Raw genomic sequence first — 17,421 nt, forward strand, 5'->3', positions numbered from 1 at the left:
CAAAAGCAAGTGGTGAGCCAGTGGGTGAGGTGTGTTGACCCAAGGTTCACAAAGTGTGGCTAGGCGACCCTGAGAACCTCTTTGAGGTCAGAGGCATTTTCAGAAGGACACTAGGGTATGGTCTGCCCTGTTAACTCGCATTCTCTCACAGGTGAACGGTGGAGTTTCCCAGAAGCTTTGCGATAGGTGATGATGTCATTGCTGTGAGAGTTAATAAGGTGTGTGCTTTTACATTCTCGTGTTCTCTAGAGCTTTCAAAGGCAGCAGGTTAAAAGTATAAATGTGTGTTTCAGAGATTAACTCAGTTTGTTCTACTGGGTTCTTCCTACCAATCTCCAGTTATACCTGCTACATCTGTGACCTTATCATCGAATAAATCATAATTTTGAAATCCTACAGTTTTCCTTATGCCAATTAGAAACACACGAAGCAAACTTCTTTGTTTTGTAATAGTGTATTTTAAATTTTCTAAATTTTCAAGTTTTATCTGGGGAATTCCTTGGCGGTCCAGTGGCTGGACGGCAGGCCTGTGAGTCATCCCCTGAAAGATGGTAACATAGCCTCAGGAGGAGGAGGAGATGGAGGGAGAGGAGGCCGGTTGGGGAAAGGGGAGGCTGGGCGCAGCAGGCTGGGTGAGGAAGCCCCTGAAAGATGGTAACGTAGCCTCAGAAGGAGGAGGAGATGGAGGGAGAGGAGGCCGGTTGGGGAAGGGGGAGGCTGGGTGCAGCGGGCTGGGTGAGGAAGCCCCTCGGTTGTGCCGTCTGGAGGATGCCACAGGAGGGTGCCACGTGTGCGGAGGGGATAGCGGGTGCGGACCCAAAGCACGAGAGGCAGATTTCAGGGGAGGATGGGGCAAGGGGCAGGAAAGGAAATCCATTTTTCTTGGTGAAGTAGGAGTTTCTAGAAAGCTCCGGTTATGGAGTTGTATGGCCCCAAAAGATATGCTGATTCCTAAACCCCTGGTTCTTGTGACATGACCTCATATGAAACCAGGGTCTTTGCAGATGACCAAGCTCAGACGAGGTCATCAGAGTGGACCCTGGTCCAGTATGACTGGTATCCTTGTACGAGGAGGAAAGAGACCCCGCCACAGCCAGGGGACGCTGAAGACTGCAGGCTGCACTGAAGCTAATGAGAAGCAGGGCACACACCCTCCATTTGAGACTTCAGAGAGGGCAGGGCCCTGTCAGCCCCGTGCTGGAGATTTCTGGCCCCATAACTTTGAGAGAATAAACTTCTGTTATTTTAAGCCACCCAATTAGTGGTAATTTGTTATGGCCGCTCCAGGAAATGAGCAGTTTCAAAGGCTGATGTGACCCAACAAGGCTGGCGCAGTGGAGACAGACAGCCCTGGTGGTGACCGTGAACTGACGGCGGATTCTGTCTCAAGCATCCCTAACTGTGTACCCAAAACTAAATAATAAGGGTAAAAGAATTATTTACATAACAAAGCTTTTACAGTGTTGGGAATTTGGACCTCCGTGAGAAACACACACACATGAGAACAAAAGAACAAGACAAGCGCCAGATCGTCTGACTGCAGCCAGAGTGCTGCTTTCCGCACTCACTTGCTCCAGATACATATCCACGCTGCCTCCTGAGGTTGTGCTAACAGAAGCAACTGCCAACAGTGGGTGGACAGGGTGCCAGCCAATGTGGGAGGGAGACCCGACTGTGTCTGGGGCTTCTATGCGGTGGTCAAAGTAGAGGGCCATGACGGAACGCAGGCCTGCTCAGCGCCAAAACCTGCTGGGGAAAAAACAAGTCCTGTTGGTTTTGAATAAAACTCCTACATATGGAATTAGAAAAGAGAGGTAACATAAACCCACGATCATAAGACATCAGGTAACTTATCAACACCCCTTCAGACAGATGCACGCAATTTATGTGGAAAAGATCTCTAATGGGGGAAACACACAATTAGAAGCAAGGGATTAGGCTGGGGTGTGACGGAAAAGAATAACACACATTGCCATCAAAACAGTAAAGAAAAGAAGCCTGCAGACTAGACCACACATGTCATCCTTGATCATTTTTATTCTAATCATAACAAGGACAATTTATATACAGTTCCCCTTTAAGCAATATTTTCAAACAAGAAACCAAAAAAAGCAAACTGCTGCACAAAAGAGAAATGTGCAGAAAAACCTAACACCCAGTTTCTGACAGAAAACCAAGGTGGTCCCTGATGTCCTCTTGAGGTGGCAGGAGCCAAAGGATTCATCTGTCAGGGAGTGGAGGAAGCAAGGCCACAGGGCAACTGGGGAAAAGATAAGCTTGATCAGCTACCTAACATCTCTTTCTCTTTCCTTCCTTAAGAGATGTGCATGTTGTTCCTGTGTGGGAGGGGCAGGAGCGTGAATGGAATGACCGTCTGACTGCCACCCATTTGTTCACATCCTAGAGTCAGTCTGGGGAAGTGAACTAGCCCAGAAAAGTCTCTTTGAGGTGGCTGCTATCATTTGAAATTATTCAACTTCATCCCCATCAGGATGGCTGTTATCAAAAAAACAGAAAGTAAAAAGTGTTGATGAGGCAACTGGAAGCCTTGTGCACTGCTGGTGGGAGTGTAAAATGGTGTAGATGCTGTGGACAGCAGTCTGGGGGGGGATCCCTCAGGATCACACACAGGATCACCACATTATCCAGCAATTCAGTTCTGGACACATACCCACAAGAATTGAAAGCAGGGATATGAACAGATCCTTGAACACAGTATTCATAGCAGCATTATTCATAGTGAAAAGGTGGAAACAACGCAAATGCCTATCCACAAATGAATGGATAAACAAGATGTGGTATATCCATACAATGGAGTATTATGCAGCCTTACAATGGGATGAAGTTCTGGCACGTGTTACAGCATGGATGAACCTAGAAGTGAAATAAATCAGACTCAAAAGAACAAATACTGCATTATTCACTTATATGAGGTACTTAAGAGTCACCAAATTCAATGCCGCAGCCTTCCAATGCAGGCGGTGTAGGAGCTAAGGTCACACATACATCATGACCAAGAAATCAAAATGTAAAAACGGAAGCAATTCTGTAACAAATTCAATAAAGACTTTAAAAATGGTCCACATCAAAAAAAATCCTTAAAAAAGAAAAAAGAAAGTAGACTGGTGGTTGCCAGGGCCTGCTATAGGCGGTGACGGGCAATTAGTGTTTATTATATTTAAGGTTTCAGTTTGGAAAGATTGGTGGCGATGATCACACAACAGTGTGAAGGTACTGTTGTCATCTAACTATATACTTATAAATGGTTATGTTTAAACAGTAAATCTTAAGTATATTTAACCACAACAGAAAAACTGCAAAAAAAGTTATCCAGCACCTACAAAATTCCATCACTGGCGAAGGGAACAGGCTACGCCATTTGCTTTGAGCAATACAATGGTTGCATCAGAGAAAGCCATGCAGGCTCATTTTGGGTTCAGAGAGGGAGACTCTGTTCTTCCAGAAGCTGGAAGGCAGGAGGGTACAAATGAACAGTCACATTTCAAATGTTTATCTTTCTTTTATGAAAATATACCCTGACCACTAAACTTACCACCACGAGCTGGTGGTGAGTTTAATGGGTGCTGGAGAGCACCCATTCAGGCTCCTGATAGACGGCTGGGCACTGGCCAGAGGAGTGGGGGGATGGGAGACTGGGGTCTGTGGGGGTAGGATCCGTGGCCAGCTGCACACACTCCACTTAGGGGACACGTGCACTGGTCCAGGGCTCTGGATTTCTTGAGTAAAGACTTCATGCAATCGTTCACACAGAGCCACAATGAGACACACTGGGTTAAAAACTGGGCAGCTTAATGCAGCAAGGAAGCCTTTCACAGTGAGTTCTAACGTGTTGCAGCCCACCAAGGGTCTAAATTCTTGGCTACAGTAAATTCTTACTCATGTTTAACAAGTTTACTCTCTGAAAATACGCCTTGGAAAAATGAGTAACATATCAATCTTCTTGTAATGATGGAAAAAGAATTATAAAAGCACTTGTAAACCTGATTTCCTCTATCTTTTATTTCAAACATCACTTTGTAAGGAGCAAGTATGCTAGAAGATCTTTAAGTTACTTCCTTCCCGCTGGGGCTCTCCCAGAGGCTCTCCCCATCACAACCCCGCACTGGGTACTCAGGACGCCTCTTTCCACCAGGCTGTCCTGTACTTCTGCCCAGTGTCATCAGAGAACCCTGTATTCTCCATTTAGACTGTCTGTGTCTGACTGACCACTCTCCACTCCTTACCTGATAACCTGCCCCCCAGAGTGAGGGGCCACCGGAGCACACCCGGCCCCAGAACACTGCCTCCGCCAAACAAGCCCCAGTACATGAATCCCTGATGGAGATACTTACTAGCGAGGAAAGAGGCTTTTGATATCTTGTTAGTTGCAGAAATTGGGGTCAGGCCAGGGTGAATGAATCCAGTTTTATATGATGGATAAATGCTACCTGGGAGAAGGCAATGGCAACCCACTCCAGTACTCTTGCCTGGCAAATCTCATGGACGGAGGAGCCTGGTAAGCTGCAGTTCATGGGGTTGCTAAGAGTCAGATACGATTGAGCGACTTCACCTTCACTTTTCACTTTCATGCATTGGAGAAGGAAATGGCAACCCACTCCAGTGTTCTTCCCTGGAGAATCCCAGGGATGGGGGAGCCTGGTGGGCTGCCGTCTTATGGGGTCGCACATGACTGAAGTGACTTAGCAGCAGCAGCAGCAAATGCTACCTGTGTACCAAGACTTCCCTGGTGGCTCAGTTGGTAAAGAATCTGCCTGCAATGCACGAGACTCGGGTTGAATCCCTGGATCTAGAAGATGCCCTAGAGAAGGGTATGGCAAGTCACTCCAGTACTTTTGCTTGGAAAAGCCCATGGACAGAGGAGACTGGCGGGCTACAGTCCATGGGGTCACAAAGAGTTAGACGTGACTGAAGCAAATGTGCACGCACATACACGTGTGCACTTACAAACAAAAGTTATCAAAGTAAACGTAAGAAGGAGAGATGACTAACAATGAAATTGCATCCATTAATGGCATCGGTTCAGAAACAACGCATTTCCTCTCGTTACAAGAAACGCAGGATACCTCTTGAACATAGCGCCGTTTGTCAATACATAAACTTTGGAAGAAAGAAAAAAAAATTCCACTTGTTCTCACCGATTTGCTCTTTTCACCTCCAGCCGTGCAACCTCTTCACTCTTCAGGTAAGCCACCTTTGGGGGAAGAACGGCTCGTGGTACTAAGGATGACTTCAGTTGCATCAGTGCTTGGAGACGCTGTGGGAGGGAACCAGAAGGACTTTGAGGCAAGGGGGGCTGAGTGGAGGGGCGCAGTGGAGGGCACTGGAAGCCACCCACAAAAGCCTCACTCTGAACCACTGCCCCCGGGGCCTCGTCAATGCAGGCTCATAGCTGCATCCCGTGGACCTGAAGAAACACCATCTCTGGCTCGGACCGTGAGGTCCCCCGGGCCGCAGGACTGACAGCTCCGAAGGTGGTTTTCTGAATCCCTCTCAGACCCGTGCCGCCTCCAGCGCTTCCGGCGCCGCCCCCTCCCCTCCAGCTCCGCTCTCCCGGCCTTGCGTCGCCACGCGGCCCTCAGTCGGACCTCGCCTCGCGCTGAGCCCTCGGACACCCGCCCCGCACCCCCAAGTCTTGGCCTGATCGGCCAGCGCTCGGGCGATCGGCCCAGGCAGGATTTCTGGGCGAAGATAATCCAGGAGGCGGAGAAGAGGGTCCGGCGCGCCTCGGCGTCGCCCTTCTCGCGGGCCCAGGCTCCGGGCTCCCGGACCCGCCAGACTCCTCGAGCCGTCCCGGCCCTCGGCCTCCCGAGCCCCTCCCGGCCCTGCCTCGTCGTCGCCCTGCCCTGAGGCTCCGGGCCCCCGGACCCCCTATTCCCGGGTCCCGGGCCGGGGGCCGCACTAGCCTTGGCTGGGCCGCTGCGCCGCCGCGCGTTGCCGGGACAACGGCCGCGAGCCCAGCTCGGATACAGCCGAAACCGAGCGGGCGGACGCCGAGACCAGCCGAAGCACCCCGAGAGGCCGGAAAGAGCCGAAGACGCTCGGAAACGTTCGTGCGCAGCCGAGGGCAGGATTCCTGCCGCGGGTGGCGAGCTCCGGGGCTCTGAAGGGCAATTTCCCCCTTTCTCGATGGTTGTCTAGAATCCACAACGCTAGCTCGCAGAGGGAGCTAAAGGGACAGAATATGCCTTTCTGCCCAGAGAAGGGAAGCTGGTGTATTCTTCTGTATGTGATGGGGATACACGGTCGGTTCGCGACCCGCTTCTGTAGTTCAGTTTTTCCAATCACATAGGTCAGTCAGGAGGAAGGCAGCAGGGAGACTGGGAAGGAAAGAGAACGCCATCTTTAAGATTCTCTCCTCTCTGGTTCATCTTATTGCTGGGTCTCGCGGACCCCAAAAGGTTTGCTAGATTCTGATTTGTCTCGAAGAGGGTGTCGTTCAAGAGTATTTCTGAGAAAAGTCAGTTGATTCAACATAGTTCCTTGAAGTTATGCGTTCAGTGCCTTGAGGGGGGAGACTTATGGGCGCCATTGGAGAGAATAGCGTAGAGTAGAAAGTACGAGTTCATTTAGTTAGAAACTAATCTTTTTCCTAACCTTGGCTGCTGACTGCATTCCCTAAGGCATTAGCAACGTGCTGTCCTGCTCTAACGGTCTGGTGGGTTAAACTAATTTTGAAAGAAAAAAAAGCAATGTTACTAAGAAAACTTACTATAGCAAACAGCAGCAAAGGTCTTTCATTTGTTAAGCATACAAGGAAGATTCTATTTAAAAAAAAACATTTTCTTAAACACTAGGATTTTATTAGAATAAATTTAATATGTAACATGGCGTAAATTTAAGGTGTACAAAATGTTACTTTGACCCATTTATATGTGATTAGATTGTAGAGATATTTATCAATTAGTCATAATACAATATTATTTTCTGTATCCATTATATTGTGCAAGCTTTCCAGGTGGCTCAGTGGTCAAGAATCCGCCTGCCAATGCAGGAGACCAGGGTTCGAGTCCTGGGTCAGGAAGATCCCCTGGAGGAGGAAATGGTAACCCACTCCAGTATTCTTGCCTGGGAAATCCCATGGACAAAGGAGCCTGGCGGGCTACAGTCCACCGGGTCGCAGAAGGTTGGACACGACTGAGCACGCAGGCATTACATTGTGCATTACATACTTCTCCTTCACAAATTTGTACCCTTAAGCACCATCACTCTTATCCCTCCTCCATAAACTCTAGAATTTGAAAAACACTCCATCGCCAAAACGAAGAAAAACAACCTAAGCGTCCAGCACCATCCGCAGCACTAAAAAACTTGAAAGGCTTCACGCTCAACCCAGTAAAGGATGTATTTTTCTGCTTCAGTCGCACTTCCACACTTTTTCGGTAAAAACCCGGTTCGCGCCGGATTCAAGACTCAGAGCTGAGGCGGCGTTTTCTTCTCACGCATCCGTCAACAGGGCTGGGGCCAATCACAGGCTAGGCTCTCACTCTATTGGCTGGCGATCCACCAATCCCGAGAGACGTATCAGTCCGCACAGCCGCGAGGCTAGCGTCACAACACTACCCGCGTCGCAGATCCGCCCTCCGCCCCCACCCAGCGTCCCTGCGTGTAAGCGCGCGCGCCCGCCGCTGACCAATGGGAAGGCCCCTGGAGGGGGAGCGTCCGCTGGAAACCTTGGCGTGCTCGGCCCCGCGCGCGTCGCCCCGCCCCGGCTCGTACTCCCGCCGCCCCGGCCCCGCCCCGCGCGTCGGCCCCGCGGACTCCGCCGGCCGCCGTAGCCGGAACTGCTCCTGTTCGCCGCGGGCCGGGCCTCAGGGAGGCTGAGGGGCGACAGCACCGGCGCCCGCAGCCTTCTCAGCCGCACGCCGACCGCTGAGGGGACGTGCCGGGGCGAGTGCCGCTCGGCGACTGCTTCTGAGGCGGGAGGACCACACCGGCGTTGCGGTCTCTCAGCAGCCGGCGCTCGGGGGCCGGGCTGCCCTACTTGGCCGGTTCTGCGGGCGCCCGGGAGGACCCCGGCGGGCCCGGGAAGCCAGGCTGCTGCGAGGCGTTGATGAAAAAGGTGACTGGAGGCTGGAGCTCGGGAGGGGTGGACCGCCCCGACTCGCTGTCGCGGCGAGGCCGGCTCCCAGCCCGAGCGGGGCTGCGGGAGAAGAGGCCTGTGCCCTGGCGGCGGTGGTTACGCACGGGGTGTTCGTCGGGGCGGCTCGGGGGAGCCTGGACCCAGGAGTGTTACGTTGACGGAGCTCTTTGTATACAGCTAGAAGTCAGCCGGGGAGGCGGGGTTTTGCTTTTCCTTTCCCAGAAGGTGACAAATGGTGTCCTGCCGGGATGGGGCTTGAGGCGATCCCTCCTCTGTGCGCGGCCAGGAAGTAAGGTTGGAGGGGCTTGGTGAGAGAATTCCATCTCCCTGGTTTCCTTTTTCCTCAAGGGAAAACTCTGAACTATGTCTATACCTTTTGAATTCTGAAAAGCCACGTTCTTCTCTATTCAGGTAGTGCTCCCAAGATTTAGCTTGGCCAACGGTCAAGTTTATTCTGTTGTAGCTGATAGAACCATTGCCTGGGTCCTGGGTTGACTATGAGTAGCTTTGGGATGATGGCTTGGTTCCTGGAAGGTAGGATTCGCCACATTATAACCCAGAGAAAGGTCCTTTGGGGTGTTTTCAGGTTTCTTAAGTAGAAATGGATAGGATAAAGGGTGACTAGTGAGATGTCCTGTACCATAAAGTCCTTTTAAGTTTGGGAATCTGTCTTACATAGTTCTATTCTTTGGCAGGTTTTTTTATTTTCAACTGGCGTGGATTCAAATGGTTTATGACACCAATTTCAACAGATGAAAGCTGTTGTAGCAGGTAGTTTTGAGGCATTATACTTTTGAGCAGCAGTAGGGATCACTATGATTTTAGTCATTTCCAAGTCTTTCTAGGACAGGTCCTTACAGTCCCTGTTACTGTATTTCATTGTTGGCCTTGATGTCTTGCTCTCATTTTCCTTTTCTCAGCAGTCGTGTTGAGCATATCAAACACAGTTTGGGCACAGTATCAACACCTGTTGAGGAATCTCGTTTTTAAAAGGTTTCTTGCCCCATTACATGTGCACATTACTATTTCTGGACTTACAATGTTATTAGTACCTGAATCTCCTTGAATAAATTGAGTGGATCTGCTTTTTGGGCGACAGACATTTTCAAAGTCATCATATTTTGTCGATGACATTGCTCACAACAGAGAGTCACAAAGTTAGTGCAGGATTTTTATTCCTGCTTACCTAGAGTTTTAACAGAATTCTCTTCTGTCCATTCTTACCTGGACGTTACTGTGCTGTCACTTTCACGGGTGACTCCAGTCTGTTCCACACAACAGGCTCCTTTGTTGCAAAAGCATTTTTAATTCGTAGATCCCCACAGCAGCACACATCTCCCACCATCGGAAGCAGGACTCCCAGAAACCCCGAGCTTATTATTCTTTATGTCTGTTTTAAAATAAGCAGGCGGACCGGCAGCCTCGGGCCACCATGGAGTTCCCTGTGCACGCAGGCGAGCCCGCGCCTCTGCCCGGCCCGGGTCGATCCGGGCCCCTCGCCCTCGCTCCGGGGCCAACTTTGGGGGCCGGAGTGCGGGGCAGGTGCGCGGGCCCGGAGCCTCGCGCGTTTTGGGGGGCGGGGTGGGGTGGGGTGGGGTCGAGGGGCGCGGGCGCCGAGGCCCGGCCGGCTCGGGCAGCGCGGGGAGCGAGGCCGGCGCGCGGGCTGCCCGGCGCGCAGGCCATGAGCCGCGGGCCCTCCGGGTAGGTGGCTGCAGGACCCCTGGACCCCGACCCGGGCCCTCTGCCCCTTCTCCTTCCCTGGACCGGGGCGCCGCGCGGGCAGGGCCGTCCGGGCGCGGCCGCCCAGCTGCCGCCCCGCCGCCGCCTCCGCGTCGCCGGCCACCGTTTCCTGGGCGTCGGGCGGGCGGGCGCGCGGGGGTCCGGGCCGGGGTCCGGCGGGCGGCGGCTCGGGCCCGCTGGCCGGGCTCGGGCGGGCGGGCCGCGGGAGGGGATCTGGAACAAACAACGGCGGCCATGTTGAGAGGGGATCGGTGCGGCTAAACTTCTCGCAGGCTGCGGGCCGCGCGCCTCACCCGGGTCCCCTCTCCCCCGCCCCGGCCAGGATGACAGTGAAGTTGGGAGACGGCGGCGGCGGGGAGGACGGGCTCAAGAGGCTGGGCAAGAGGTCGGCCGAGGAAGACTCGCTGGAAGGAGAGGGGCCCGGCGGCGGGGACGCGGCCGAGGAGAGCGGCGGCACAAAGAGGGACGGCAAGACCCCCCGAGACGGCGGCGACGGCCCCCAGGCCCCCTCGGGCGGCCCGCAGGCCCCGTCCCCGCCACCCGCCTGCCCCCAGGATCAGCACCACTTCCTCAGGTCCAGCGTGAGGCCGCAGAGCAAGAGGCTCAGGAAGGACTCGTCCTGCGCCGGGGGGAGCAGCAGTGCGGGCAGCTCCGGGCCCCGCGGGAAAGGTATGGAGACCCCGGCCCCGCAGGGTGTGCCCTGCTCCCGGGGTGGGGGGCCCTTCCCTCATGCCCCCCTGCCTGCATCCAGCCGGGGCTCCCTCGTGTGTCTGCACCCACACTCAGAGCGGCACTTTGGAGGAGACAAGCTCTCTTCCTGCTCCAAAGAGACTGTTTCTGTGTTTCGACTGTGTTAAGGAGCAGTAAGTATTCTTTCTTTGGACAAATAGGATAGATTTCTGATGGTTGGATTTTTTTCCATTTCAAAGGCTCTTGGGTGATTTAGATGGTAAGGCTATTTCAAACAGCAAAGGATAGTTTAGAAAGAGAGAGAGAAATTATGTGCTGTATCTTTTCCCCAGCCTCAGATGGTGAAAATACAACAAAGAAATAGGCTTTTGAAACTCACGTGGGGAAAGGTTGATAAAAAGTCGAAAATGAATGATTCCAAGGGTCCAGCTTGGGCCCGTCACCCTCTACTTCAAGTATGCTAGGCTTGAGAGTGTTAAGGGCCTCAAGACATGGCCCTTTGAGTTTCTACTAAGGTTTCCTTGGGTGCCATGAAAACATCTCCCCTAGCGTAGTAAGTGGTGAAAACATTTATGACCTGACATAAATGAGCAGCAGTCCACAGGATTTGTCCTGGCATTCTCCAGTTGTTGAGGACATCTCAGCTTTCCTAGGGTCCCTATCAATAAGAAAACCATGTGTCAGTTCCTCGTTGTTTTCTGCTTGTATCTATTTATATTTCAGCATTCTGCTTTTTCTTAATGGTGCAAGTGAATTGTTCTTAATATCCTTTATGTTTTAGGCCAAGTTTGCAGCACTTTTATAGATAGCACAGGTAACACCATTTTCTAGTGAGTTTCATATGAGAAAAACTTTCACTTAGTTCCTCGGGAGATGGAATTTAAATCACTAGCTGGTCCTGATAATGTTAAGAAGGAAATACCTCAGAAGCTGGTGGAGGACCCATTTTGGAGATCTGTGCCAAACGCATGCAGTTAAACTTGCTACTTCTGCCTCATTCTCAGCTGAGGAGGACTGGCCTCTGAAATCATAGCCTTACTCTTATTTATTTTGGTGAAGACTTTTGATGTAGGTATACTCACTTGGAGATGTAAGCATGACATAATTTCGTATGCTTCAGAAGTTAAAACTTGTCTTATAGAAGTTTATTTTGGTGTAAAAGTTGCGGATTGATTAGGAAAACGTTAATTTGTTTTCCTGGCTTTGTTTTGTAAAAGGTAGTTTTTCACTCCTAGTCAGAGAGATGTCTTAAGTTACCATGTGTAAGTGCTAGGAAGCCTCCAAGGGTTGGTTTGTGGCTTCAGACGCACTGGCTCTGACGTCTGGTCAGAGTCCCTGGCTTCGGTCCCCTGGCCCTCTGACCTCGGTCTGCTGGCTTGACCCTTCTCGCCAGCTTTCTCCTTGGAGAGGCATCCTTCCCTGTGAATTGAGGAGTGCCGGGGATGGCTCCCCTCTCCCCACGTGTGGCTACTGAAATGGAGCAAGGCGCTGGGAGCTCTCTGTCCCCTCTGAGTGGCTACCTGTGAGGTGACGTGGCGTGGGTGTGACGTGAGACTTCAGTTAGAATGTCGGCAGTGGCTGAGGAGCGGTTTGCTTTCACTGACACACTTGAGTGTGGGTCTGATGGGAAGGTTTCTGATTAGCCTGGCCTCGGATCTGTTCTTAATTCTTGCCCAAACGTGGCTTGGAGCACCCATCCAGTTCCCATCAGTAAATTCGAAGTTTGTTAGAATTTGTGCTGCTTACAGCTTGTGTATTTTCCTGTTTTAGCATGCAGAAGTTTGTTAAAGTGAATAATGAAGCTAAACTGTGGTGCTGGTGTTTGGGAGAGGAATGGAAAGTGTGTTTCCTCTGCCTCACAGAGCTTCTGGGCCTGCCTCTGGCCCAGAGCTTCCTGGTGAGGCCTCCTCGGGGCTGTGCCTCAAGTTTCCCGTGCCCAGGACATCCCCCGTCTGCCTCGGGCAGCCTCTGCTCCCTCTCCACCCCTTTGACCGGAGAGAGCAGGTCAATTGTAACCTTGGGGAACATTCTTGGAGGAGCTGTTTGTCGCACAGACGGTGGAAACCTCCACCTGTAGTGATGAGCATGGACCAGTAAGGGAATTTTTCCAGTTTTTTCACTTCAGGAAAGTAAAAATTTCCATTATATTTGAGGTACAATCACAGCTCAGCCAGGGAAGGCTCCTTTGGTTACTGACCGCTTTCCAGTTTCAGTCTTGATGCATGGAGAACTCTGCCGTGTGTTTGGGAGGAAAAGGCTTGGGGAGGAAAGGAAGTTTTCATTTTGCTTCTGTTCACACAAGTACAGTTTTTTCTTTTTTCATAAGAATGGATTCTTTTGTCAACTTAAGTGAAAAACCAGAAGTGGAAGCTTGAATCAAATCCTTTTTGAATTGACCAGGGGCAAGTGGCAATGATTTAGCACCTATGTGCCAGGCATCTTGCACCTCTGTTACTTTGCTTTTTATTTGGGCTCAGATACCGAGGATTGCTGTTCAGATAACGTGCTCAGCTGAAACAGAAGGTAGGCTGCAGGTCAGAAACCAGTGGCTCTGCTTGATGTCAAAACAAATGCTCCCCTGGCTCTGCCATGCACCCCAAGTGGCCTGAGAACACACTTGAGACTGACTTCACAACCTGCGGGAACCAGGCCAGGAGACAGAGCCCCCACACCCTTCCCGTGTGATCAGTTCATGATCTGGGTGATTCTGGGCCAACCAGCACATCTCAGCTTCTTTGTCTGTAAATGGGGATAACCCCGGTGCCTGCCTCACTGAAATAAGTAACGCCCCGAAGCCGTGCACAACTCATGAACAGGCTGCTCTTAGGGAAAGCGGGCCTGGCTGCCAGGTTGAGCTTCAGGCCGAGTCTGAGTGGTTGGATGGGGTGGGCAGGGTCACCTGTTAGGAGGTAGGATAGAGGTGCCAGGAATGCCCCCGAGCCGTAGGGGGTGAGGGGCCTCAGGGGATGCCTGAGTTGAGGGCAAAGTCAGACCCTCTGTTTCCAAGACTGTCCTCTCCCGCCACCCAAGAAGGCCCATTGTGCAGAGTCAGGGAGCCGGTCAGAGGAGGCGCCATCTCCACAGTGGGGCTGCGTCATCTGGCTTTACTGTGTCATGCTTAGAAATCGGCGGTTCCATGTACAGAAAGCGTTTGCATTTTGCTTAGTCTGGTGCCTGCCTGTACCTTCCAGGGTTTTTTTAAAAGAGTTCTCACGATGTACCTCACCCTTTTGTGACCAACCCTGGGGAGACAGTATCCTTTTGGGAGGAAAGATGATCTGTGGTTGGGAACCCCGTGTCTCCACCCTGAGCTCCAGCGGTTCGTTCCACTGGGCTGGAGGGGTGCTTGGCCTGCCCGAACTTTATGCTCCTTCAGTTCAGCACCAGACAGGTCAGGTCACGGCCGAGGCCACGCTTCCCTCCACTCAGGGGCGCCTGGGGTCCTGCGAGAAGGCAGAGGCCCGGAGGCCAGGTGGTCGTCTTCCTGGTGGGCCCTCCTTAGCCCTCACCTCGCGGAGTGCCCGGCCTGGTGAGGCTCTGCCGGTATCCATGCCGCAGTCACTCTCGTCCCTCCCCAGGCTGGGCCAGCTGGGTGGGGCTGTCGCTGCCTTCCATACCCACCAGGGGCAGGGGGACACACCCGACCCTCCGGAGACCATGAGGCTGGAGCTCTGTGGTCCTTGTGGCCAGTCGGATCCAGCACCCACGGATCGTTACTCCAGGGTCCCTCAGGCTCTGTGAGGGTCTCAGCTTGTTGGGAAGAGAAGTGAGAGGCAGCCCGTTCCTCCAGCTGTGTCCAGAACATGCCTCTCTCCTCTGCGTGTGCGGGAGACACGGGGACCGTGACACGGGATCTGTTGGGTGACACAGGCCCCTCTCTGTGCACAGTGGGTCAGGAGACCTGCCGGCCCAGGCCGCGTCAGAGGGGCCACGATGGAGCCGTGCCGGACGGAGGGGAGCCCGCCTGTGGAGCAGAGCTTCTGGGGAATCCCTCAGTTAGTGCTGTGCCCTGAGCCGGCTTCATGTCCAGGACATGGACAGATAGCCTGGGCAAGTGGATAAGGGAATAGCTGAATTTTGGTTTGAAGGCTGAGCTAACTTTGAAGTATTAGTACTTCCTTGACTTTCAGCATCAACACTGATGTTTCCATGCTATCTCGTGAGGTTTTGCAGTGGTCTGGTGCCCGCTGAGTGTACATGCTTCAGGTTTTTCATTTCAGGTAGTACGTTGTGTCCTGTTTCGGATGATACGAAAATACAAAGATAGCAGAGTCACAGACACAGAAACCGTCTTTGTCCTGGATGGGAGTGTGCTGGAGTGCTTTATTACGTCAAGTAAGGGTGGTGTTCTCAGCACCGAGGACCAGTGTGTGAAATGTGCCTGGGAGCTGTGGTCCCCACATTACTCCATGAGCAGGGTGTACGTTTTAGTGGGAACACTGGGTCTCAGTTGTGTTTTTCTTAAACATCTGTGAGAGGAGCGAAAGTCTTCGAGGGAGGCCATGCCTGGTTTGAGAGAGGAGGGCACTGAGCCTCGCGTGGTGGTGCTGAGGCAGGTGGGGCGCCGAGTGCTGGGAAAGGTCCTGGTGGGAGGCACGTGGCTCTCAGGGCCCAGCGGACGTGGTGGGCAGTGGGGATGGGGGTGCTTGGATTCGTCCGTGGGGCGGCACCCTTCCTGGGAACCCGTCCCCCGCGTGCCTTGGTGGAGAAGGTGTCCCCTCAGCCCCATCTGCTCTTCAGCAGTGGCACAGAAGTGCCTCTGAGATCCTGGACTGACCACAGCCTGGGGTGTCTGCCGGGCCCCCTGTCGGGCGTGCCGCCCTCCTGGCTGTGAGCCTCTGCGTGCGGGGCGGCGCCTGAGTGGGGCTAGGGGTGGGCAGGCGGTGAGACTCGGGAGCGCGCCTCTTGCCCAGCGCAGGCGGGCTTGGGTGGACGTTTCTGAAACCCTCAAGTCCAGCGGGTCTTCCCGTCCCCCTGGGACTTTGATGTTATGCTCGGGAAGTTTGTAGGCTCCAGAGGAAGCCTGAGGACAAGGAGTGCGCTGTGACGGGGTGTTACCACATCCTCAGCGTCCCCCAGGAAGTCACAGGGCTGTGCTGGAGGCCGGCGTCCCCCCGAGTCCTGAGACTGCCGCCCCTTGGCTGCGGCGCTGGGCCGCCTCCGTCACAGACGGGGGCTGCTGAGACCAAGGTCTTTCCGTCGTCTCCTCGTGGTTCTGTGTGTTGTAAATGCTGAGGCAGCCATGGCCCGGGTGCCAGCTGCCGTGACGTCACATGTCCTGGGGGAGCCCCATGTCCCGGGAGGACGACGCCAGGTCTGGAGTGAGGTGGGGAACTGGCTGGGCCCCTGCTGCCCGGACCGTGCGGCGTTCCCACTTTCAGAGCCTCTTTCCTCCTGGTGACTGCACACAGGGACAGAAGGGAGCAGGGCGTCCGGACACGCTCCTCAGGGCTGGGCACATGGGCTTCCCTGGCGGAAAGATGGCTGGTTCTCTGCTGCCCGGTGCTGAGGGGCACAGGCAGAGAGGGCGGGTGGTCTAGCTTGTCTGGAGCAGACGTCCGGGCAGCGGGGGATGCAGACGGAGGCCGCACGTCTGTGTTCCTCAGACGTGAGCCCTGGAGAGGGTGCGGCCCAAGTGGGTGGTCTGGGAGACCAAAGAGGGCGCGGAGGGGCCTGCTCCGAGGTGGCTCCGGGCCTCCAGAGGACTGGCCGCACGTGGTTGGGAGGGACGGCGCTGGCTCCTGAGCTCACTGAGCGCACGCTATGAGGCCTGACGCAGCCGTTCCTGCTCTGAGAGGTTGTCGGGCTCAGGTCTCTGCATCCTTTCCCTCCTGCCTCCCCGATGCTGACTTCTCACGTGCAGGCTCTGACTAACCTCTTTGTGGCCTCAGAAGCACAGTTGCAGGTGTCATGTTGACTTGGGGCCTGTGCATACCCACGCCCACCCCGGGGAGAGCCCCACGCCCACTGAGGCTTGTTCAGAATTGTGTTCTCGACGCCCCCCCCACCCCTTTGCCTTCCTGCACCTCCGTTCTCGCTGGCTTCTCTGTCTTCCCCCTTCAGTCTTCAGTGTTTCTGTCTGGACTTTTTCCGGTAACCATCTCGTTCTCCTGGTGTTTCTGATCCTGCCTCTGTCTTTTCCTGCTTGAGTCACAGCGCTCGAAGGAACCAGAGCTCAGGCGGGACGCCCTTCCTCCTCCTCATCTGAATTTTCAGGGATGTACCAGGTGCTGTGTTCTCTCCCCCCATGAAGTTTTGTGATTTTGCTCTGTTTCTGAGATGCATTCAAGGTCTAGAATGACAGGCAGCAGATGTGGAAATGGTCGCCTGAGGGTCCTTGGCTTTATTTTCCTCTACCTGCAGAGGCTGAGCTGCTCTGACCTCTGGCCTTGAAAAGGGCGTGGTTGGTGGCCTCAAGGCCCGCCTCGAAGCCACATTTCTGTCATCCCTTCCTTCCCGTCTGCTGGTTTGGTGTATTCTGTGCGCAACCCCGGAGGTCCCTCCAGGTTCAGAGATGCTTCCATTCAGTTTTCCATCACTGTTCATCCTCCTTGTCGCGGGTCACCAGCAAAATCTCACAAAAGTCTGCAAGAGGCCTGCGTTAACAGAATTTTCAAAAATGTGTGTTATTTCAAGTACGTTGACACCAGCGTGGGCTGGCAAAGCTAAACCTGAGCTGTGACTGTTAGCAAGTTGCCTTTGTCTTGGAAAAGGAGGGTTTAGTTTAATGTGTTGTCAGAGGTTGAAAATGACTCTGAAATCCTTTGTTGTGGGTGGTGCAGAGGTGGACAGACAGCCCTTCCTCGGAGGAGTACTCATGAGGAATTAGGGGCTCCAAGTCAATCAGAATTTCTTTTATTTGAGAGTGGGGTTTACATGGCACCCGTGCC

The 17,421-nt window shown here is 53.5% G+C and overlaps 2 protein-coding genes across 4 annotated transcripts in view; one reads left to right on the forward strand and one right to left on the reverse strand.

Moving 5' to 3' along the window:
- IFT140 (intraflagellar transport 140) overlaps window positions 1-5,277 on the reverse strand; it is a 53,523-nt gene extending 48,246 nt beyond the window's left edge. For 2 of the 3 annotated variants that reach the window (XM_061152500.1, XM_061152497.1), the window contains exons 1-2: window positions 5,157-5,277; window positions 1,569-1,749 (exon numbers count right to left, since the gene is read on the reverse strand). In XM_061152500.1, the coding sequence (XP_061008483.1) occupies window positions 1,569-1,715 (147 nt within the window). In that variant the 5' untranslated portion in view covers window positions 1,716-1,749; window positions 5,157-5,277. The remainder of the gene's footprint in view (window positions 1-1,568; window positions 1,750-5,156) is intronic. The other variant, XM_061152499.1, reaches the window with a different exon arrangement.
- Window positions 5,278-7,769: 2,492 nt separating this feature from the next.
- CRAMP1 (cramped chromatin regulator homolog 1) overlaps window positions 7,770-17,421 on the forward strand; it is a 45,347-nt gene continuing 35,695 nt past the window's right edge. The window contains exons 1-2 of the mRNA XM_061152508.1: window positions 7,770-8,080; window positions 10,164-10,510. Of these exons, the coding sequence (XP_061008491.1) occupies window positions 10,165-10,510 (346 nt within the window). The 5' untranslated portion in view covers window positions 7,770-8,080; window position 10,164. The remainder of the gene's footprint in view (window positions 8,081-10,163; window positions 10,511-17,421) is intronic.

Source organism: Dama dama, chromosome 10 (genome assembly GCF_033118175.1).
Source record: "Dama dama isolate Ldn47 chromosome 10, ASM3311817v1, whole genome shotgun sequence".
In the NCBI taxonomy this organism is placed as follows: domain Eukaryota; kingdom Metazoa; phylum Chordata; class Mammalia; order Artiodactyla; family Cervidae; genus Dama; species Dama dama.